At 36.6% G+C, this 25,249-nt stretch overlaps 1 protein-coding gene and 1 non-coding gene across 3 annotated transcripts in view; both read right to left on the reverse strand.

Annotated features, from left to right (window-relative positions):
• Positions 1 to 25,249, reverse strand: part of Baz1a (bromodomain adjacent to zinc finger domain 1A) — a 102,929-nt gene that overhangs the window by 50,694 nt on the left and 26,986 nt on the right. For both annotated transcript variants that reach the window (XM_010633602.2, XM_010633600.2), the window contains exons 3-4: positions 6,992 to 7,135; positions 3,151 to 3,252 (exon numbers count right to left, since the gene is read on the reverse strand). In XM_010633602.2, coding sequence (XP_010631904.1) covers positions 3,151 to 3,252; positions 6,992 to 7,135 — 246 coding nt within the window. The remainder of the gene's footprint in view (positions 1 to 3,150; positions 3,253 to 6,991; positions 7,136 to 25,249) is intronic.
• LOC117286649 lies at positions 7,242 to 7,344 on the reverse strand. The gene has a single exon (XR_004517807.1). It is a non-coding gene; the product is annotated as a small nucleolar RNA U13 (small nucleolar RNA).

Raw genomic sequence — 25,249 nt, forward strand, 5'->3', positions numbered from 1 at the left:
CCTTTATTTTACTTATTTATTTCAAGTTTCTCAAGTAAGAGGAAACATGCTATTTAAATTGAAATTTGTGTCTGACCTAATTCACTTAACATACTTTCAACTTCCATCCATTTTCCTACAAATGACATGATTTAATTCTTCACAGCCAAATTTTATACATATAAAATTTTATCCATTTGTCTGTTGATGGGCGTCTAGGCTGTTTCCAGAGCTTAGCTATTGTGAATTACACTGCTACAAACCTTAATATGCAAATATCAGTATAGTATGATGTCTCTAATTCCTTAGGGAATATACTCAGAAGAGATATAGCTGGGTACAAAATTTCTATTTCCCCCCCGAAGGGGGAACTTGTGTCCACTCTGATTTTCCATAGTTGTTCATTAGCTTACATTCCCAACAATGTAGAAGGGTTCCTTTCCTGCTTACCCTTGCCAGTGTGTATTGGTTTTTTGTTCCTGATGATAGCCATTCTGACTGGGCTAACATGAAATTGTTGACTACTGTATAAGTAACTAGTTCTCAAGGACTGCACTGTCCTATATAATACCTATTAACTATATGTGAGTTTTGTTGTCTTGACACAGGTTCTTGGCACATTGGCAAGGCTGGCCTTGAACTCATCCGTTTTCATGCCTCAACCTCAATTAGCTGGGGTTAAGGTGCATAACACCACACCCAATTTTACATGTGGGTTTTTTTAGTAAATTAAAAAAAACTCAAGTTTCTTATTCTAAACAGCCACACTTAAAAGTGTTTAACAGCCAGACAACAGCCACTGGCTATCATATTGAATAGTGTATATATATAACATTTCCATTATCATAGAAAGTTCAATTTGTCAGTACTATTCTAGCATATCAAGTGTTCTTTACTAGAGAAATATTACTACCTCTTTATTAACAAAGAACATTACTCTTTTTTTTATGCTAATAAAAAGCTATAGGGCCAGGGATGCAACTCAGTGGCACAGTGCCTGCCTGGCAAGTGCAAGGTCCTGAGTTTGGTCCCTGGTATCAAAAAATAAAAATAAATAAAAATAAAGAGCTATAGGCCATTTAAAGAATTCAACTGCCAAATATAATGTTCTCATTTTATAACTATGTAGCTTACCAGTTAAGAAGAAAATGGACTAATAACACTATAACTAAGGTACAGCAGTAAAATGAAAAAAGTAGATTGAAAATTAAAAATTAGATTACAGTATAGAAATAATGTATCAAACTAAAGGCAAAAGAAAAAAGATAAAACTCCATTTTATTATGGAAAATACTCAGTCATTACTATTCATTAGCTCATAAACTAAACAAAAGTTTCAATAATATACAAATTCTAGATTAGGAATATTATTTTTCAATATACTAAAATGTAGAATGCTTTGTTTAGAAATCTTAAATTAGTGATATACCCTTCAAAACTAACAAACCAAATGACAAGCCACATACCTCAATAAAGACACAGAAAGTAATCTGACTCAGGATTTACTTCACACACATCACTTTTCTTTGTATATACACGTATATATGGGATAAATAGCACGAGAGCATAAGTAAAATTATTTTACATCAAATGATGTGTAAGACTGATTCCTAGGAGGATGATAATTTCACCTTATTCTCAGATGACTAAGAACCTAACCACAATCGGAAACAAAAGGAATTCTCCCAAAATAAATCTATGATACTCACAGCCAATTCTTTATATATTAGGGACCATCTCTCTCTTTCCTCTGACTGGGTCTCAAAACAGAAATTTTAAAGGATATTTATATTTTATTATGTAACTCCGTCCCTCCCCGCTCTTCTTCTTCCTCTCCCTCTCTCTCTCCTCCCCCCACCCCTGTTGTGCTGGGGATGGAACCCCAGACTTTGCAAATGCTAAGCATGAGCTCTACTACACTAAGCTACATTCCCAGCCCCTATTTAACTTTCTCAAGGAACAGAAAGAGACGCCTGTATTTAATGATTAAAATACTACAAATGTGACATCTTTATAAGTACATTCAAAATTTCTCAGTTTTGAGAGTTGAATTCTCTTATGAGAAATACTTCATAAATAGAATACTTCTTAATTCTTTGGCTTGAAGACCACTGTGGGGTAATTACTAAACGAAGGACTCAAGGAGTCCATTCAGATTTATTTTTAATCACTCTAGTAACATATAAATATACATTTATTTTATTTTTATTTTTTGTTTTTTGGTGCTGGCGATTGAACTCAGGACCCAGCCCCTACATTCATTTTAAAAATGGAAGTCACGAGGGGCTGGGGCTTTAGCTCAGTGGTTTGGCCGCCTGCCTCACAAGTGCAAGGTCCTGAGTTCAATCCCCAGTACCAAACAAACAAACAAACACAAATAAAAATGGAAGCTGCCACACAGTTTGTAATAGCTAAAACTTGGAATCAGCCCAACTGCCATCAACCGGAGACTGGATAAAGAAAATGTGGCTTTCCTATAAAATGGAATACTACTCAGCCATAAAAAACAAGAAACTAGAGACATTTATAGCTAAGTGAATGCACTTTGAGGCCATACTCTTAAGTGAAATAAATAGGACACACTTGTATAAATATCAAATAGTTTCTCTGGTGTGAAAAACTAAAAGTGTAAATAAGGTTCAAATGATATAAATGATAATGCAAAATAGGAAGAAAAGGTCTAAAGGAGTAGGGGAATTGGGAAGGGTAAGGAAAAGGAAAGAAGGGAAAAAGTATGAGAAAAAGAAAAAAATGAAAAAGTCTTTGTAAATAGGGAAGGGTACAGGGGGTGAAAGGCGGGCAGGGAATGGGGAAAAAATAAGAACCAAGATACATCATGTAAAGGTACAAGATCCTAGTGATGAATGTAACTGTACTGTATACTTAAAATGTACCAATAAATTTAATGGAAAAAAAGAAAGAAAGAAAGAAAGCCAGCCAGCCACCAGGTATGGTGATGTATGCCTATGATCCTAGCACTCAGGAAGCTGAGGCAGGAGGATTGCTGTGAGTTTTGAGCCTACACAGTGAGACCTTGTCTCAAAAACCAAAACAAAACAAAAAAAAGGAAGCAATCACTTGCAACACTACCCATTTGTTCTAAATCAAACCTTGTTATTCTAATACACACATTTCACTTTAAACTACAATAGAGAAGATACTAATTTTTACCTGATTTGTGTTGCTTTAACAATTGCAGATTCATATAATTCCTTTTTAGTGGGCTGCACCTTATACTTGAACAAGAAGGGATCAATTGAATCTTTTTTCTTTCTAGAAAAGAGGAAAAAACACAAATCAGTAAATTTGGAAACATGAGATTTGTGGGAACCTTGTTTCTATAAATATACTGTAAAAGAATCATATATATTAACTACTTTTCTCATTCTATTAGCTAAAATAGCACAAGGCACAATTTAATTTTGGCAGGTGTTATGCCTTGTGTCTAGATGTCCCTCCAAAGCCTCACGTGGTCATAGGTGGGGCTGGATCTAAAGTGTGTGATGCTGGGATTAAGGGTATGTGATTACTAAATTAATCCACCAATTAGGGTTTGGTATAGTTTTGGGTGTGAGTGCTATGGGCGGGTCGCCTTGATAGAATATAAAGGGACATGAAGGAGCTGCTATTGTCATTTGTAGCTTGCTGCCTTCTGCCTGCCACATACTGTTTCTACTCTGAGATGCCCCTCTGCCATTACACCTTGCCTTGGAGTCAGCCAACTATGAATTGAAACCTCTACAAACTGTGAGCCAAATAATTCTTCCCTCCTTTAACTTTGGGTGTCAGCAACACAAAAAGTAACTAAGACAGTAGGTATTTTTAATTACTCAGTCAATAAATTTTTATTGGTTAAGTTGGTTAAACGAGATAAACACTGAGCGTTCAATTTAGGTTAAATAAATTGATAAAAGAGTTCTTGGGCTTGCTTTTAAAACTTTCTTTTGTCATAGCTATAGGACCCTAGAGCAAAGACAGGTATAATGTAGTTTACTCTGTTTTAAGAATTGATAAAGAGGCTGCACATTTAATCCCCAAACCCAAAACTTCTCATTTTTATTCCCCTTGAGGGTATATTTAATCCATTCACTCATTCATTCATTGAATATTTAACAGCCTGCAATATTTCAGATACTACTGGAAACAACAAAGATTTAGTAGTCACCAAAACAGAAAAGATAGTAAGAAGACATAGCAAGGAGGCAAGCAAAAATGAATACAATAGCTATGCAGAAGGCTGAGGCTGGATGATCACTTGAGACTAGCCTGGGTGACATGGCAAGACCATGAAAAGAAAAGAAAAGACAAGACAAGAAAAAAATACACACACACATAAATATATTACAAACAAATGTGTGCGGTGTGTGTGTGTGTGTGTGTGTGTGTGTGTGTGTGTGTATGGACAGGTAGTAAATGTTATAAAGAAAACAAAATACAGAATGTGAGAGCTAGGTTGGCTTTTTTGTTTGGTGGTACTACCTTTTCTGAAATGTCAGATAGTTGGAATTATACAGTATTTGTAACCTCTTAAAATTGGCTTTTTCATTTAATATATTTATGTTTCCTCATGTCTTTTCATAACATAACAGCTCTTTTTTTTGGTGCTGAATAATACTCTATTGTCTTTGTGTACTACAGTTCATCCACGTTTGGGCAATTACAAATAAAGCTGCTATCAACATCCATGTGCCAGTTTTTATGTAGATGTAAATTTTCAACACATTTGGTACACAACAGTACAGTTGTTGGACTGTATAATAAAAGAATATTTAATTTTGTAAGAAACTGACAAACTGTCTCAAGTGGTTAAAACATTTTCCATTCCCACCAGCAACTAAGTAAGAGTTCCTTTCCTTTGCCTCACATCCTCCCCAGTGTTTAGTGCTGTCAATGTTTTAGATTTTTGCCACTATAAGGTAGCTTCTCATTTTAATTTCCTCTTATTCCCCAATGATAATTGATATTGAACTTCCACACTACTTACCTGCCACCTACATATTTTCTTTGGCAAAGGGTCTGTTCAGGTCTTTTGACCCTATTTTAACTGAGTTGCTCATTTTCTTACTGATGACTTTCAAGAGTTCTTTGTAAGAGTTTTAAGAGTTATCAGATTTTTTTTGAGACAAGGTCTTGCTATGTAGTTCAGGCTGGCCTTGAAGTCATTATGTAGGCCAGGCTGGCCTCAAACTTGAAGTGATCCTCCTGCCTCAGCCTCCGAGTGCTGAGACTACAGACATATGCCACCATGACTGGCCTTATCAGATATCTTACACAAATACTTTCTTCAGATCTGTGGCATGTCATCTCTTAACAATGTCTTTGACAGATCAGAAGTGTATCCCTTTTTGTGTTGTATCTTAGAAGTCTTCACCATACTTAAATCATCCAGATTTTCTTCTTTGTTATCTCTTACGGCAGTGATGGGGAACCTTTTAGAGGTTTCAATGATAACAAATAGCCCGGCTGCAGTCTGCATGCCATAGGTTCACCACCACTGTCCTAGGGGTTTTCATAATTTTGTATTTTACATTTAGCTCTGTGATGCATGCTGAGCTAACTTTTTGTGATGGGTATAGGCTTTACATTTAGATTTATTTTTTTGCAAGTAGATGTCTAATTGCTCCAGAATCATTTGCTGAGAAGAATATCTTTGCTCCATGGTATGCCTTTGCACCTTTGTCAAAGATCAAGTTGACCGTATTTATGAGGGTCTATTTCTGGACTGTCTATTCTGTTTTGCTGATTTATTTATCTATTCTTTCAGCAATACCACAATTAACTGTCCTAAGCCACAGGTTTCTCCTTATTAGATAACAATATTTTTCCAAGACAAACAAAAATGCATACAAAATACTTTATTCAGTGCCTGGTACAGCTAATTTAAAAATACTAGTTATAGCTACCTAACAATAGTTCACATCAGACAGAATGAGAACTGCAGGGTTCTGAGAGACATGACTTGATAGTCATTGATATTTCAGGAGCAAAGTACGTAGTTAAGAGGGCCTCAGGTTTCTTACTTGAATATTATAGTACTATTCACTAAAATAGGGAAGTAAAACCAAAGAACAAACCCCAAAACAAGCTTAAGAAAGTTTTATTTTGTTTTGTTTTTATTTTTTTGTTTTTTGATGGTACTGGAGATTGAACCCAGGGTCTTCAAATTGTGAGGCAGGCAGTGGTACCACTGAGCTAAATCTCCAGCCCATAGTTCATTTTGTTGTTTTGTTTTGTTTTTTTGGTACTGGGTTCTTCAAACTGAGCTACATCCCCAATCCTTTTTTTTATTTTTTGAGACAGGTTCTGCCTAAATTGCTAAATCACCCAGGCTGACTCTGAACTTCCATTCCTCCCACCTCAGCTTTCCAGAGTGCTGAGATTACAGATGTGTGCCACCACGCCCAGCTTGGAGAAAGCATTTCAAAGATGCCTAAAGGGGAACAGAGTAGAGGAATATAGGCATTATGAAACATAGAGGACTTAATCAGGAGTAGACTCACCTGAGATTTTCAATTACGTATCAGGCCTGAGGATGTACCTTAGAGGTAGAGTGCTTGTCTAGCAAGAGGCAAGCTCCTGGGATTGATCCCCAGTATGGCAAATAAATAATTACAACAGATCTACAAGTTCATATTATTTTTCTCCACCAGCACTCAGCTGACACAGGCCATCAAAGGACTCAATTTTAGACAGTTACAGAGCTACTTTACCATATGCACCAAAGCATAAGTATTAATTATGGAATGGTTCTAAGTTAACAAAAATAGAATGTATAAATGTAATAGAAACAGGCTTAGCTAAAACTGTACTTAGGCAGTTAATTAGGGTTAACAAGGTAGGTTTCAATTTTGAAAATTCTAACATCTGTTGTTAGACCAGACTGCTCAAATGGGTAGTATACCATAGTATGACTAGAAAGGAATGTAAGAAGGAAATGATGAAGGAAAAACTTTTTCAACGGAACACCATCAATTTGATAAATAACTTAATAATGAATTGAAAAATCACTTACCCATTTTGAAAAGAACTATTCTGTGTTTCTGAATCATCACTATCACTGATGATAATAGTTTCTCCATCTGCACTGCTAACAAGTCCATTAGCAAAACCATTTTGATGTGATGGAGGGAGGACTTCCAAAATTCTACACTGTAGCCTGAAATAAAATGACATATTTAAAGATACAAATCATTTGACTTTTACAACCATACATTTCAGAACAGTCTAATTAAATAACTGAAAAGTTATTAATTTTATGTGCCATGCAGATGGGTAATTGCCTATGTTGTAACAAGGTATGAGGGAGGCAAATTTTACTTACCAGCATGAAATGCCAGTCATCATGCTTAGGACCCACAAAAGGACCTATATTATAGGAACTACAGCCCTTAATAAACAATTAAAAAGAAATTGAGAAACTATTGAGAAGCATTCAATTTAAGATTAAGATACATTAAAAACAATGCCATACTATTTTAAAGTACAAAGGTGTTGATTTAGTTTGTTCTTTTCCTAGTTTCTTAAATTATAAATTTAGGTTGTTAATTTGAGATCTTTCTTACTTTTTAATGGATGTATTTATAGCTATAAATTCCCCCCCCCTTTTTTTTGAGACAGGGTCTTACTATGTAGTTGAGACTAACCTGGAACTTAATATGTAGTTCAGGCTGGTCTCAAACTCACAGTGATTCTCCTGACTCAGCCTCCCAAGTGCTGGGATTACAGGTGTGCACCACCACACCTGGCTAAATTTCCCTTCTTAGCCCGGCTTTTACATTTGTAAATTTTGATATGCTGAGGATTTTTTTTTGTTGTTGTTTTCATTCATCTCTAAGTATTTTTTTCTTTGCATCATTAGATGTTTAAGAGTATGATACTGGGCCGGGGATTTAGCTCAGTGGTGCTGCTGCCTGCCTTGTAAGTGCAAGGTCCTGAATTCAATCCCTGGAACCAAAAAAAAGTTTGTTATTTAATTTTATAAATTTGTGAATTCTCCAGTCATCCTGTGAGCACAGAAAATCCCTTTATTATATGTAACCATTAATTTTAGGAAGAGAAAAAGCCAGTTCACTCTCTCTTCATGCAAGTTGGATACCCTTTCTTCTGCCCTTGGAGAACTCTATAGTCTTTAGACTCTGGGACGTGCAGAAACCCTCACCTTGTCTGAGTTCTTAGGCCTTTAGACTGTCATGCTTCCAGCCTCCCTCCCTGATTCCCTAACTTGCAGGTGGCTTGCTCAGGAACTTCTCAGCCTCCATAATTAGTGGGAACCAATTATCCTTAGAAACCCTCTCTGTGTACACACACTCTCTCTCTCTCCTCTCTCTACCCCTCCCCCATCCTCACCTATTGGTTTTGTCACTCTGGAGAGCCCTATTACAAGTATCTGTAAGTCCAATAAAACTAAATTTGTGATCTATTACCAATCCTGGAGAACGTGTCTCAAGAAAAATGTGTATCTGTTGTTGGGTTGAGTGTTCTGTATATGTGTTAGATCTAGTTGATGTATTGTGTTAAGTCCTGTATTTCCTTACTTATCTTCTGTCTGGTTGTTCTATTATTTGCAATGGGGTATTTAAGTTTCCAACTACTTTCTGTGCCTCTGAGAGTTACATTCTTTTATTCTGCTTAATAAATTTTGGGCTAGTCTATGGTTTGTCCTGACTACCCACATTAAAATTATATGAAATTTTGATTTTTGTAGTGCTGGAAATAGAAGTTAAGAGTCCTGCTCATGCTAGGCAAGCAGTTGATACTGAGCTACAACTTAAACTACAGCAATTATATATATATATATTTTTGGTACTGGGGATTGAACTCAGGTCCTTGCGCTTGCAAGGCAGGCCACCAAACTGCTGAGCTAAATCCCTGGCCAGCAATTATATTCCTAACTAAAGTAATTATTTAGAAAATATTGGCATATTATATAGAATGAACCTTACAGTTTAGCAAAGCACCCAGGATTTTCAATTCTGAAATTTTCCTATTAGTTTTTTACTCTTACTAAAAATACTGTATTCTCTCATCTCTGGAAAGTTTCCTATTCACTACCTTTATAGTCTCTGTTCCTCATATACACTCCCATTCCCCCTGACTTTGATAGGGATTGACCTTAGGGTCTCTTGCATGCTCAAAATGTACTCTACTACCTAGCCTTCAACTACTATTTTGGCTTCTTTAACTTCTATAGGGATTTAAATTTTTTAAATTTGTTTGAGTATATTTTTTGGGGGGACCAGGGATACACACTCAGGACCTTGAGTTTGTGAGGCAGGCATGGTGCCACTGAGCTAAATCCTGGGCCCTATTTTGAGTTTTCAAAGCTGGTTCTTGCTATATAGTTCAGGCTGGCCTTGAACTTGTTATGTAGGCCAGACTACAGTATCTGGGCTTTATGGGCTACGAATTCAGATTCATTCACGACAACCAACATGTTCTTTTATCTAATTTCTACTGTGCCAATTATCAGGGCCAGAAAAAAGTAACACCTATTTTTATCCATATGCCCTCTTGTCCCAACTTCTTTACTTTCTGCCTTAAAACCATGAGTCTATTTCAAATTTCAAAGTTTAGGATATTACTATTATTGGGATAATTTGTCGGTTCTCAGTAGAGATTAGAAAACTTCCTCCTCCTTCCTTAGCTCTTTAATTTTAGAAAATAAAAGATCTTCTTGGCTAGATCTTTGGCTTCCTTCTTTTCAACACAAAATTCTACCTTTCATAACTGTCCATATTTCTATGTCAAAGGGTACTCTTCTGACTCAGACCCTCGTTTCATACCCCCTCCCTCTACGGAGCTCTTCAGTCTTCCTATGCTAGAGACATTGCATTTGATATCATAGAACACTTATATCCATATTTCAAGCTTTATAGAGAGTCCAACTCCCTAATACCTGGCCATCTGAGGCCAAATTTAATTCCAAGAACATAGAGAATTTCATTTGAATAAATAGCCACTTATATAGAAATACACTGATTGTCAAAGTAAGGGAAAGCCAAGCAAAGATAACCTGTACCAGCTCTGTATACATTTTGCTCCTATTAAAAACCATTTCAGGGCCAGCGATTTAGCTCAGTGGTTCTGCTGCTTGCCTCGCAAGAACAAGGTCCCAAGTTTGATCACCAGTACCAAAACAACAACAACCAAACAAAAACAAAAACAAAAAAACACCTACAACAAACATTTCACTGGCTAAAATTAATTAATTAGATGACCACTTCCTATCAATCTACAATCTGGTTTTTGGTGTTCGGCTTTCTTTTCCCAGAGCACACTCACACACTTTTCAAGTCTTAAAAATACATTTATCTGTCCAGATATCTACACCCAGTGAATTCTCCTCTCCTTCCATTTACTGTCAGGTGATACTGTCAGGTTTATGCATTCTGTCTATTTCTCCATCACCCCTTAAACATGATTTTGTCAGTAAGAACTGCCATGGAAGGCAATGATCCACTGATCAACAAATCCAAACATTCTTGTCTTACTTTTATCTTCTATATACCATTGTTCACTACTTCTTTGTTCCCAGTACTGGGAACGGAACCCAGGGCCTTCACAGTAAACTACATCCCCAGCCCTTTTCTGAAATTCTTTTGAAAAACAAAACAAACATTTTTGGATATAGGTCTTGATGAACTTCTCAGGCTGAGCTTGAACTTGAGATCCTCCTGCCTCAGCCTCCTACAGTGATGGGATTACAGGCATGTGCCACCATGTGTCACTTTCTAAAACTTTCTACCTTTAAAACAAAGATAAAACAAAACAAAAAATTTCCACTTCTATTTTTATGGTCCTAAAACTTCTTTATTTACTTACTTCTCTGTACCTTTCTCTTTGCCTGGTTGTTCATCTCTTTCTACCAAAATATAGTAATTCCTCCAAAGTACAAGTGCATGTTTCTCAATGGGTATATATTTTTCTTTTATTTTTTCATCTTAGTGGTATATAACTGACTTCTAACTTGGCAATAATATGGTCATTTAAAAAAATCAATTTTGGGGCTACAGAATTGGCAGTGGCACTGCACCTGCCTTGAAAGCACAAGGTCATGAGTTTGATCCTCAGTACCAAGAAGAAGAAAAGTCAATTTTGCTGAATCCCAGCTACTCAGAAGCCCAAGACAGGAGGATTCTGAGTTTGAGGGCAGCACGGATAACTTAGTAGGACCCTGTCTCAAAACTGAAAAGGACTGGGGATGTAATGTAGTTCAGTGTGACAGCCCTGGGTTCAACCCCTAGTATGCAAAAAAAAAAAAAAAAATCAAAATTCATCGTTCAAGAGTTTATTTAAACCTTAAGATTTCACCTCTGTTAAGGGCCACAATAACAAGTGTAGTACTGCTAAATGTGGAACCACTAGGACCGAGTTTGGAAGTTCCTCAATGATTAAATAGAATTATCATGACCCAGCAATTCCATACTTAGGCATGCACCAGACTGAAAATGTATGTCCAGACAAATACCTATATATGAATGTTTGTAGCAGCTCTGCTTGTAACAGCCATCATCTATAAACAATCCAAATATCCATTAATTGATAATTATAAGGTGGTATATATGCAAAAATGAAAATTTATTCAGTAAAAAATAGGAATGAAGTACTGATACATATTACAATATGGATGAGCCTTAAAAATATTATGCTAGTTGAAAAGGGGCGACATACATAGGACCATATATTGTAGGACTCCACGCATGTGCATAGGTAAATCCATATAGACAGAAAGTAGATGAGTGAGTGCTAGGACCTTGGAGAAAAGGGTGTAGCGGGTATGGGTAAAGACTGCTACTGGGCATATGTATGTTTCTGGAGTCTTGAAAATGTTCTAAAATTAGATTGTGATGATGATTGCACAACTATGGATATATTAAAAACCACTGAATTATACATATTTTAAATAGGTGAATTTTAAGGTTTGTGAAGTATGTCTCAATAAAGTTACTTTATAGCTGGGCATGGTAGTGCAGCCCTGTAATCCCAACACTAGTCAAGAGTACTGCCACAAGTTGGAGACGAGCTTGAGCTTCATAGTAAGTTCAAGACCAGCCTAAAGTATATAGTGAGACCCTGTCTCAAAAAAAAAGTCAAGTTGCTTTTATTTATTTACTTTTGGTATCGGGGATTGAACTCAGGACCTTGCGCATGCAAGGCAGGCAGCAGAACCACTTAACTAAATACCTAGTCCCTCAAATTGCTTTTAAAAAGTGACACAAGTGGGGCATGGTGATGCATACCTGTAATCCCACCACTGTGGAAGGCCAAGACAGGAGAATCGATCAGCCTGGGCAACACAATGACTGAGACCTTATCTCAAAATTTAAAATAGGTCTGGGGATATAGCTCAGTGTGAAGGCCTTGGGTTCAATCCTTAGTACCTGGGGTGGAGTTACCCAAGTAAAAGCAAGATATAAAAGAAAATAATGTTTTAAAAAGAACACTCTGGAATTATTCCTTTGGCAAGCCTATGGCTCTTGTGTAATATCTGCGAAGGTTTTATTTAACCAAGAATAACTTAAGCATATACATAAGCGCCGATAAGTGCACTAAATCCCTATGAGAAAAGTGGTCCAACAGGAGACACTGTCACTGTCACTGTACCATTCATTTGGTCATCTCATACTACAAACAAGTTCTGATACAATATCATGGGCATCCTGAGACTGCCTGTCCACTTGCCGGCCCCATTCTCCTGGGAACTTCATTCTTCCCGAACCTGCCTATACACTCTTCTGCATGGCTATTGATGGAGCTGCCAATGTTTCCTCAAAACACCGGCCGGAGTCTGTTCATAGAGAGTGAGTACCATTTTGCTGAGTTAATATATTTTTTCTAAGATTTTAGAACTTGGAATCTAGATCAGTACCTTTCCCATTATGGAATCTATCAGAGATAAAATTCTGATGCTACTGACAGCCATGTTTTCTGCCACAAGGAGGGAGCAAGTGTGTGGTGAGAGAAGACAAAGCCTACGTACAAAAGAGAAGGAAGGAGAGATGGCAATGGTATGAGAGCCTATCAGCTCTTCCTCAGACTTTGCTGCACCTTGCCCATCTCACGTTAGTTGTTTAAGCTTTCCTTTAATTCAATAAATTAGTAACTCCCCTTTTTCCTGTTTTTTTCAAAATAATTTTTTGTTACAGCCAAAATAAAAGGATCATAAAATTCCAGAAAAACAGTATTATTTAGAGTTAATTTCTTTTGGAAGATAACACTTATTTTCACTATTGTACATTTTGTATATATTTATATTGTACTTCGGAATATTTTTAACTCCTTACAATATCTAATATTGCTGTTAGGCTCACAGGAAAACAGGACCATGGATTTCCTGTTATGAACTCTGTACCACAACTAGGTTAAAACAAAACAAAACTGGTTCTACAGCATCCTGAGAATCAACAAAGTATGGACTCTGAGAAGAAACCCAAAACCTCGAAGCAGCTGATCTTACACCTTCACTCATTTGCTCTGACTCTAAGACTTATGTAGCTCAATTAAAAGGATCGTAATTTGGGTCTTCTTTTAAAAAATTGAAAAAGAGATTCAAATTACTAAAATCAGAAGAAAAACCAAGGACATGATTGCTAATTTTAAAGAAATAAAAAAGGATTATATGATAACCTAGATGAACTGGACAAACTAATGCAAACACATCAAGTTCTAAAACTGACTCAACAAAAAATAATCTGATTATATTTATAACGAGTAAGGACTCAAAAAAACAAAACAAAGCAAGTCGGGCATGGTGGTGCACACCTGTAATCCCAGCACTTGGGAGGCTTAGGCAGGAGGATCACTGAGTTCGAGAGCAGCCTGAGCTACATAGTGAGTTCCAGGTCAGTCTCAACTACATAGTGAGACCCTGTCTCAAAAAAAACAAAAACAAAACAAAACAAAAAGCCCACACCAAAAAAACACAAAAAACACCCCATCCCCAAAACAACAACAAATCAAAATGAGTAAGGAGACTGAATTTGTAATCAAAAATTTCCAACAAAGAAAAGCCCAGTGACAAATGGTTTCACTGGTAAATTCCAACAAACATAAAGAACTATCATACAGTCTCTCAAAATCCCTCACCCCCTCCAAATCTATGAGTAGGGACTATTTCCTAACTCATTCAATAAAGACAGCATTACCAATAACCAACGAGACAAATACATGGCAGAGTGTGTGAAGAACGCTTACTTTAAACAGCTTACTTTAAAAATGAGCAGGTGACTTGAGGAGGCATTCATCTAAAGAAGGTACCAATTGCAGTAAGAATATGAAAAGATATTTTGACATCATTAGTCATAAGGAAAATGTGAAATCAAAATCACAGAGGTACCACTTCACACTCAACTGGAGAGCATTTATTTGTTTGTTTTTTTGTTTTTCTTGGTACCCGGGGTCGAACTCAGGACCTTGTGCTTGTGAGGCAGGCGGCAGAACCACTGAGCCAAATCCCCGGCCCATGGATAGCTACCATTTAAAAAGTAACAGTAAAAAGCACAGAACAAGTGTTGGTGAGGATGCAGAGAAAGTGGAACCTTAATGCATTGTTGGCTGTAATGTAAAATGGTACAGCTAATGCAGAAACATTTTTTTCTGCTTCTTTGAAAATTAAAATTATCTTCAAATTCTTTAAAATTATCTTTTTAGCTCTTTAAAATTATCACATCACTCAGCAATTCTAGTTCTGCACAAAAGAAGTGAATACAATCACTTAAACAGATATTTACACCAATATTCATAGCAGCATTATTCACAATAACCAAAACATGGAATCAGCTAAAATGTCCACTGAGATGAATGGATAAACAAACTGTAGCATATTTTTACACTGGTTTAAACACTGGTTTATTTCGACCAGTTAAGTGGTGAAAATCACCCTGCAAGTTTTCAGACATTTTCATTTACTACCAGTGTAGACTTAGTAACTGATGTTCTCAAACTTTACTGTTAGAAAAATAAAAATATTATTTTTACAATGGTAAACAAAATTTCTTACCATCTGAATTATTTTTAAGTGTGCAATTCAGTGGCATTCACAGTGTTGTGTAACCACCACCATTTCCAGAACTTTTTCATCATCTCAGACAGAAACTCTGTACCTATTAAGCAATATTCCCTATTCTCCACTCCCTGCAGCTGCTTGATAACCTTTATTCTACTTTCTGTCCTTATGAGTTTGTCCATTCTAGATAGTTCCCATAAGTGTAGTCATATATTCATCCTTACACGGTCTATTTCACTATCATTTTAAAAGGTTCATCCATGTTGTAGCATGTATCAGAATTTTGTTACCTTTTTTTTTTTTTTTTTTTTTTGTAGTGCTGGGGATTTAATCCAGGCCTTCCTATATGCCAAGCAAGTGTTCTACCACTGAACTATAACCCCAGCCCCTGTTTTTTTTTTTGGGGGGGGGCACAGTTTTGAGACAGAGTCTCACTAAGTCGAGGCTGGCCATGAACTTGCTGGGATCCTTTTGCTCAGCCTCCTGAGGGCTAGGAATACAGGTGCATGCCACCATGCTCAGCTTCATTACTTTTCATGTCTGAATATTCTTTTTGTAATTTAGTGTCATGAACTGCACAAAAATATGAAAGGAATAAAATTGGGTCCATTTTCGAAGGATCTAAATATTACATCCAGGGTCAAAATATTACCCAGGCTTCCAAGAGGCACTGAAGGAAGCTTTTCAGGGATCTTATGACTAGCAAAAGTCTTGGCTGGCACAGTCCCAGTGAGTGCCTTTAAGTGGTGACCGGGGTAGTGGGCATAGGGAAAAACTGCACCTTTATCCCAGGTACAGTTGGTGTGGGACCTAAAGTGATCGGCAGTTCATCAGAGGGAACAGCCTCACCACAGTAGGGCCTATGGAGCAATAAGAATTGAAAGAGTTATTTATTTAAAACCAACAAAACCCTGACTGGTAGAGGAATTAAGGAAAAGGAAACAACATTAAGACATTGGCCAGAATGTAGTAAATATTTAATATATAAGCTATAGTAGTTATTATCAACACTATTATTAACTCTGTACCACACCCAAACCACAGGTAGCATTCTCTGCCAAGGTAATCAAGGCTAGGACTCTCTCTGCTACTTGGTTAACTTAGTTATTCAAGATATCAAGCAACGTCATTGCATAGATTTCCAAAGAAACTTAGTCTTTCCAATCTTCTCATTACTATTTCTTGGTTCTAGGGAGTGCAATGAAGATTACTGGAGTATTAAAAAAAAGTCAAGAGAATCATGAATTAAGACCCAACCCGACACTCTTCAAGGGTACAGAAACATTCTAAATTAAAGTTTGCTCTATTATATGAGGACATAGTAAACAATCATAAAAGATGGTCCTTATTACTATTAGAATTCATATGTGCCAGATAAAATGTAGAGCTTACACAGATTTCATTCCTCATTATCAACTGACTCTACAAAACACACATTTTCCAAAAGATGAAGTCAGGATTATATTTAAATCTGTCTCTTCTCAGCCAAACAACCAGTAATGACTCTAACTGCCTACTCCAAAGCCTACATACTTTCTAATGTTTCACTCTATTACTGGAGTTGAGGGGGAATGGAAGCATTATATTGACTCATGTGCTCTTCAGAGTGGAAACCCAGCAGTGAGCAGTTCCTGAGAGTACTAACGACTTCAACACATACCAGAGGAACAGCAGCAAGCACACAAATGAGAACATAATATTACTGAGCCATAAATCTGTTAACAGTGACACATGGATCATGAAAATAGCCTTTTTTTCTTTTTCCTTTTTTTTGGTACCTGGGATAGAACTTGGGCCCTTGCGTTTGCGAGGCAGGCTCCAGAACCACTGAGCTAAATCCCTAGCCCCTAAAATAGCCATTTAATGAGAATACTCTAGATAGTACACACCTCTCCCCACAGTGAAAGGAGTTTTTATCATTAATTTTTACTGCAACATAAAAATTCATTAAAACAAAAGCAAAGTATAAAGCGTTCTAGAACTGAGCCAGGCAGAGTTTCTACAAGGTATCAGGGGTAGAGGGTGAACACTTAACAGCAAAGAGGAAGACCTACTGAGACAAGGATCGGCCTCTAAGAGTGGAACATGTTGTATGGATGGAATGCTGTATACTTTTTTTATTATCTTCTTATACAGCTACAAACAGCATTTATTTAAAAACACTGTATTTAGACTTCAACATTAATGATAGAAACAGTAAATCTAATTGCAATTGAGATTTTAAAATAAGTTAAATCAAGGAGGTTATATTTTTTGTTTTGGTTTTTTGGTACTAGGGATTGAACTCGGGACCTTGCCAGGCAGGCTGTGGCACCACTGAGCTAAATCCCCAGCCCCAAGGAGGTTATGTGATACCTCATTTTAAGTGGAAGAAACCAAACCACTTCAGGAAACCTGCTACTTCACACAAAAAGACTCAATTATGTTTATTACTTGTTAATGGGGAAGACTAGGTCAAGAAAAGATTGCTTTGACCCAGGTGTGGTGGCGCATGCCTGTAATCCCAGCACTCAGGAGGCTAAGGCAGGAGGACTTCTGTGAATTCGAGACCAGTCTGAGCTACATAGTGAGTTCCAGGTCAGTCTTAGTCTCAACTACATAGTAAGACCCTGTCTCAAAAACAACAACAACAACAAATTGTTTTGTTTATAACTCCTAATTATTATTAAGTGCATAAAAATATTATGATTTCTCCAAATGGTGTTTGACCTATTACATGCCTAAATATTGTACATAACAAGAATAATTAAATTCTTACAAACACTAAATCCATTATTAAAAGATACTTAGGCTCATAGTCTCAGCCACTTGGCTGAGGCAGGTTTACTTGAACCCTATGTATTTCTAATTTGTTTCCAAGTATCTAGATATTATTAGCATGCTGTTTATTTATTTTTTGTGGGGGGTGACAGGGTCTCGCTTTGTAGCCCAGGCTGGCCTTGAATTCATAGCAATCCTCCTGCCTCAGCCTCCCAAATTCTAGGCTTGAAGGCATGAGCCATTGTGACAGGCAGCATGCTGTTTAAAATCCTTAGTATTCAAAATTATTATATTAAAGCCATATTAGTATAGCCAAAATGTCAAATTAATTAAAGCTTACAAAAACTTTAAAATTCCAGGAAGTATGCTGTAATTATTCAAGGGTTTGTGAGCTCAACTTTATATTGGCCTAACATATTAATATAAACATGTAAGATAATTTTGCTATAAGGAGGCAAGACCTACGTATGAAGATACGAAGATTAGCAAACAAAGTATTAAATGTGAAAAGCCACCATATATTTGGTAGCCAGTGACCTTTTGTTTAAATATAGTTAACAGTATTTTCAAAAGACAGGTTTCACAGTGAAGGACACAGATAAAAAGTGGCTTCTTGCCCTTTCTCTATTTATCCTGAAGAATGGACAAGATGGCCACAACACAGTGTGATGAACACAAGAACAACTCTGAGTTCCTGATAAACTTTTGGATCCCTCACACCAATCTTACTACTTCTGAAATTACTTTACACAACAGAGAAATTCTATTTTGTTTATACTATTAAAAGTTTTTCTTTTATATGTATTCAAGTCAAATCCCAGGACTAAAGAAAAGGATTCTATAATTAGGTGTGTCAAACACTTTTACTAAATACTTATTGCATTATAAACATTTTATCTTGATTAAATTCATTTTTAAAATGAGAGAACTATATTTTTCAATTCACCCAATAAGAGAATAAGATCTTGAAATCTGAATATTATCATTGGCAATACAGATTTTAAGTCATAGAATTGAAAACCTGAAGAAAGAAAATAAGTTTAACAACTTATATGATTTTGAAAAGGGGTAACTCCACAGGGCAGGGTGGGAACATCTCTGTAATCTGAGCTCTATAGAGGTTGAGGCAGCAGGATCACAAGTTTGAGCTCAGCCTGGGCAACTTACTGAGATCCTGCCTCAAAATAAAAAACAAACAAGCAAACAAATGAATGAATAGCCCAAAAAGGTAGCTCAGGGCAAAGAACTTAGAAACCCTGTCTCCCAATCCCCACGCAAAAGCTGTAAGGAAAAGAGGTGGGTACGGCTGTAAAAGAGCATAAGGGAACCTTATCATGATAAAAATATTCTGCACCCTGACATATCAATGTCAACATGTGGTTATAATATTGTACTATAATTCTGCAAGATAATATTATTGTGGCAAACTACAGTTATATCAAAGTAGAAAATTTAATTTTAAAATGCCAGGGCCATGGATGTAGTTCAGAAGCACAGCGCCTGACTGGCAAGTGCAACAAGGTCCTGAGTTCAATCCCTAGTACCAAACAACAACAACATGCTTATGATAAATATTAAAAAAATACTGAAATATTAACTCCAATTAAAGAGTATTCATTTCACAAAGAAGAAATAAATCAGTGAGAGTTGAAAGTAATGGAAAGCGCTGAAAGTGTATATTACTATAAAGCTAGAGTAATCATGACACTCTAATATTGGTGAAAGGATGGGCACATAGATCAATGGAAGAGAACAAACTCCAGAAATAAACCAACATTCTATTTATATTTAATTTATGGTCTGGAAAAAAAGCAAAAAAAAAAAATATATATATATATAGAGAGAGGTTGCCATAGGCCCAGGGTTGACCACAAAGGAGGATGTGTTGACTACAAATTTGGGGAAGAGTTGTTATTCACTTGATTATTCCATTGTTATCTAGTAGTGGTTTTCAGATAAATTATTGTTTAATTGGCTGAAACAAAAAATGACAAGGCCCTATCCCATCAAGTTTTATTTTATAGCATTGATAAACATCTTTAAGGTGTGAACAAACTATAATAGTACATAAGATCCTAATGAGATAAATGACAATGTGAAATAGGAAGAAAAGGGCTGGCTAAAGGTGTGGGGAAAGTGGGAAGGGTAGGAAAAAGGTAATAAGGGAAAGAAAAAAAATAGGAGAAAATGAAAAAAATGGAAATAAAATGTTTGTAAATGGGGAGGGGAGGAGGGGGTGAAGGGCAGAGACAAGGGGAAAAAATGAGAACCAAGACCTGTCATGTAAAGGTACAAAAGATCCCAGTAATGAATGTAACTGTACTGTATACCTAGAATGTACTAATAACTCAATGAGAAAAAAAAATTATCCTTTTGTATGTTTATAGCTTTACACTAGAATACAAGACCCAATTCCTTGTCTTATTCACTACCTTTCCTAATACCTACAAGGGTACTTAGAACAATACATTATAATTTAAAAATTTTATCGATACATTTTATTGTTTGTTTTTTCGGTACCGGGAATCAAACTTGGGTCCTTGAGCTTGCGAAGCAGGTGGTGGAACCACTGAGCTAAATTCCCAGCCCTGTTGATATAGTTTAGATATACACATGATAACATTCATCATAGGGAATTTGTACCCATACACGATATATCTTACTTCTTTTTTACCCCATTTCTCTCAAGCCCTCATCCCCTCCTTTTTTTTTTTTTGGACTGGGAACCGAGCTCCGGTCCTTGTGCTTGAGAAGCAGGCGGTGAACCACTGAGCTAAATCCAGGCTCCCCACTTATTTATAAAAGCTTTGTTTCCATGTTTTCCTTGTCCTTTCCGCCTCCCCTCTCCCTTGTTCCCCTTCCCATCTGAACATTTTCTTCCCATTTTCCAATATCTATTATACATTTTGGTCCTTATTTACACTTTCAGTGTCTCACACTGGAGAAACAATGAACATACAATATTTATGAAATAAAATATATAAAATTTGCCTTGTGTACACTTTAAAGTACTGAATCAGAATATTCCCTATTACCAACAAAGAAAAAAAGGCCACAGGGAATTTCATTTTTCATCCCTAGAAAGTAAGTCAGAAGATAGAAAAACTATAACGATCCTATTTTTCTCTAGGCTTGCAATTACCATTTGCTGCCACTAGATAGCATTCTTTCATGTGCTAGCAAAACGTGAGCACTCGAACCCCTCAGAGTACACAAACATAGTTAAGACAACCTCTGAGAAGTACCATGGCTAAAATGTAAATAGCAGGGTAACCGGTTTACTGCAGTTTTTTTTCTCCTCAAGCCAATGATCAGAGGAAGTTGCTGACTCTGAAACACTCAACAGTATGACTCCCCCACTACTAGAGGGAATGAATGCTTCAAAACCTGACCTGACTATTCTGAAATTTACAAAGTGCTCAAGTGAACTGACTGCACACTTAAAAAATTTAAAGCACCCAAGAAAAATGAAAAGTAAATAGTTTTTATTCAATAAATGTATCTGAATGTCATCTCTTATCCTGATTAACCGCTATCCTTTACCATTATTTTCACACTCATTTATACTTCCCAAACCTAAGACAGTAGTTCTGACTTGGAAATTTCTCCACTCCTCACCTTGGGCAAGTTTTAATTGATTAACTTCTGTGTATGCACTCACCTGTAAAATGGACAAGTGAGCATCTATCACATACAGTTACTGTGGGAATTAAATAAAATATTAAACATAAAAAGCTTCACGCACTGCTGACATACAGGTCTCAATATTTTATTGATATTGTCATCATCTCCCTAAAATGACACAACAGACTCTCAAGAACAGTGACTGAGTGTTGGGCATGGTGGTGCACACCTGTAATCCCAAGCACTCAGGAGGCTGAGGCAGGAGGATTGTGGTGAGTTCAAGGCCAGCCTGGGATACTAGAGTTCAAGACCTGAACTATATATGGAGACCCTGTCTCAAAAAACATAAACAAACAAACAAAACTCCCAAAAGAACAGTAACTGTGATGTCAGAAAATTAGGGGCTAACAGGGAAAAAAGTTGAGGCACCACAGTTAGCTTCTCCTTTTGTCTCTGATAAGTAAAGGAGGGGTCTAACATTCACTGAGCACTGCATGTACAAGGCATTGCATTGGGTTCCTAACACAAACTATCCACTACAGAAGGTTGTGTCACTACTCCATGGAATTCCACACCTCGGATGCCTTCTTACACTGACTCAGGATTTACTTGTGTGACTGGCTTTAACCAGTGGAACCTCAGCACACATGGAGCACGCTGGGGCCTGTACTGTGCTTACATCCCGGAAACGTTCTACCATTCTAGGAACAAGTCTGGGCTTGTTCCACCTGAAGCCTCCTCCTAAACAATGAGAGGCCATCTCAGTCTAAGGTCACGACTGTGCAGAAGGCCACCTTAGACTCTAGACCTACGCTGTCTCATCCCAGCATGGTTGGCCCAGAGCAGAAGAGCACTGCAGCTAACCACAGATGATGATAATCATGTTTACTGAGTCAGACCACTAGCTTTGGAGGATAGTCTGTTACACAGCAAAAAGAACTACAACAATTTACCAGTTTTGGAGATTAGGAAAGAAGATACCCAAAACTAGTAAGTCAGTTTATCTTCAAAGGCTCTTTTCACCATACCAAGCCGCCACTGTATACCATATTCTGAGGTTCTAAGTAGAAAGAATTTCTACTAGTTTTATCTTACCAACCCCCTGTTCAACCCTTTCCCCTGTACCAGTATGGTTCAAAGGCCAACTGTAACTCACCACCTAATTTTGTATGGCCTTTGAATCTAGAAAGGTTTATATATATATATATATTTTTTTTTTTATTGAGTTTATTGGTACATTTAGGGATACAGTACAGTTACATTCATTGTTGGGATCATGTACCTTTACATGGCAAGTCTTGATTCTCATTTTTTTCCCCTTACCTCTGCCCTCCCTTAAGGTTTATATATTTTTAATGATTTAAAATAAATATCAAGCCAGGTACGACAGCACATGACTATAATCCCAGCGCTCGAGCCTGGAGGCAGGAGGATCACCACAAATTGAAGGCCAGCCTGAACTACATATTACATAGCAAGACCCTATCTCATAAAAGAGAATACATATTTATTTTTATACTTTTACTGAATATTATTTTAGCCAACATTATTTCTCTTAGTTTTCTAACTTTTATCTTGGAGTTGTTTTTGAACTCATTTAAGGAGGAGGTAGATTTCAACTTAGTTGCCACTTGCCATTTTTACTGTTTTCTTTAAGATCTATTAGTGACCATAAGTGCTGATGGAGATGCAGCTGATGGCACTTGGCATTAGTACAAAGGATCAATAAAAAAACGGCCACACAAACCAACACCATGCCCAGATGTACCATTCAAAGACTTTCTCATGACGCATTAAACAAACTGCTCCTAATGGACATGGCAATGTGAAAGCCCTTTGGACACTGAAGAAAGTTGTTTGTATATGATCAGTCTAAACTTCACTGAACTATTTTCTGAAGAATTAAGCAGGTTGAGTCCACGCAGAAACATTTACAACAGTTTTGTTATGTGACTTAAACATGCTTAGAAAATCAGAATCATTTTTTTTTATATTACTACTCATGGATTTTGAGTATAAAACTATATATATATATATATATATATATATACACACACACACACACACACACACACACACACACACCTAAAGAAGATGATTCCACTGTAATCTACAATTTCAAAGAAAGAATAGCTATCTCAAATATCATCCTTTGCTGGAACTTAAAAGTTGTATTATCACCTACCTGGCAAGTGCAAAGTTCTGAGTTCAATCCCCAGTACCGAGAAAAAAAAAAGTTGTATTATCAACATAGTAGTCACTAAAGACTGAAAACAACAATTTTTGGATGGATATTCCTTGGTCTGAACTAGGAATTCTGACCTTAAGAGGTCAATAATGTAACCTGCCAAATGAAAGAAAGCCTTCTAAATTTTTTTTAAAAAATGAATACTGTAATAAATTTAATGTGTTGTTAGAAATTAAAAACCCTATCTTTGAGCCTAAATAAGTCTCCCTCCTGAAATCCTTTCTGCTCATCTATCTATCTCTCATCTTTTTCTTCTCCAAATTCCTAGTCATTCCTTATCCAAAACCTTCCTGATTAATCCCACCTGGACCAGGTCATTGACATTCAAACCCTGACATGTTTACATCACACTAACTATATTTGTTCCTCCCTTGCATCTTTTATGTTCATCTTTTTAAAAAAATTTTTTTATTGAGTTTATTGGTACAATCTAGGTATACAGTACAATTACATTCATTATTGGGATCCTATACCTTTACGTGACAGGTCTTGGTTCTCATTTTTTCCCCTTGTCCCTGCCCTCCCTTCAGCTCCTCCTCCCTTCCCACTTTATTTCCATTTTTTCATTTTCTCATATTTTTTCCTCTCCCTTATTACCTTTCCCCTACCCTTCCCACTTTCTCTACACCTTTAGCCCTTTACTTCCTATTTCACATTATTAATTATCTCATTAGGATCTTGTGTACTATTATAGTTTATCACACCAGAGAAACTATTCAGTATTTCAGTTAAAGAAATCCTATATGATATGTTCATCTTAATATATTCAGTATTACTCTTTTATCTTCAATATTAATGCATTTTAATTAGTGGTTCATTGTATTAAGAACAGCAATATAAAAAAGAGCTCAAAAATTGAAAAGTTATTTCTTTTATTTTCAGCACTAGCAATTGAGCCCATACCCCAATCCCCTTTTTAAAAGTTTTTTATTTTGTGCTGGGCATGGTGGCACATGCCTGTGATCCCAGCACTCAAGAGGCTGAATCACAGTGAGTTCAAGGCCATTGTGGGCTCACTGTGAGTTCAAGGCCAGCTTGAATTGCATAGCGAGATCCTATCTCAAAATTTTAAAAAAGTTTTTGAGACAGGGTCTTGCTAAGTCACTAAGTTCTCCAGGTTGGGCTCAAACTTGAGATCCTCCTGCCTTAGTCTCCTAGGGTCCTGGGATTACTCATATGCACCACCACGCCCCACTAAAAAGTCCATTTTCCTTATTTCCATTTCTACTTTATCCTCAGTACAGTATCTACCCTCTCTACAGGCTTTTATGCTAATTTCTTCTTTGACTTTACTAGTCTAAATTGTGCAAACCTACCAATGCAACATAGAAGGTCAACAGGGAATATACTTTAATAGTTGCCTAGTTAAGTAATCTAGTTGGTCACCATGTGATGCCAAAATTGTTTTTAGTTTTTAAGATTAAAAATAATTCTTTACTCTTTAGTTTCCTTACTTCTTCATTCCTTTTTTGTTTTTATTTATTTATTTTCCCCCCTTTTCTGTTGAGATGGGGTTCTCACTAATTAATTGCTTAGGCTGACCTCGGCTTTCAGATCCTTTTGCCTCAGCTTCCCAAGCAGATGAGATTATGCACATGTGCCACTGTTTCTGGCTCTTTAATGCTTATGCTTCT

The sequence above is a fragment of the Fukomys damarensis genome, unplaced genomic scaffold, assembly GCF_012274545.1.
Source record: "Fukomys damarensis isolate Sample0158 unplaced genomic scaffold, DMR_v1.0_HiC HiC_scaffold_17, whole genome shotgun sequence".
Taxonomy (NCBI): domain Eukaryota; kingdom Metazoa; phylum Chordata; class Mammalia; order Rodentia; family Bathyergidae; genus Fukomys; species Fukomys damarensis.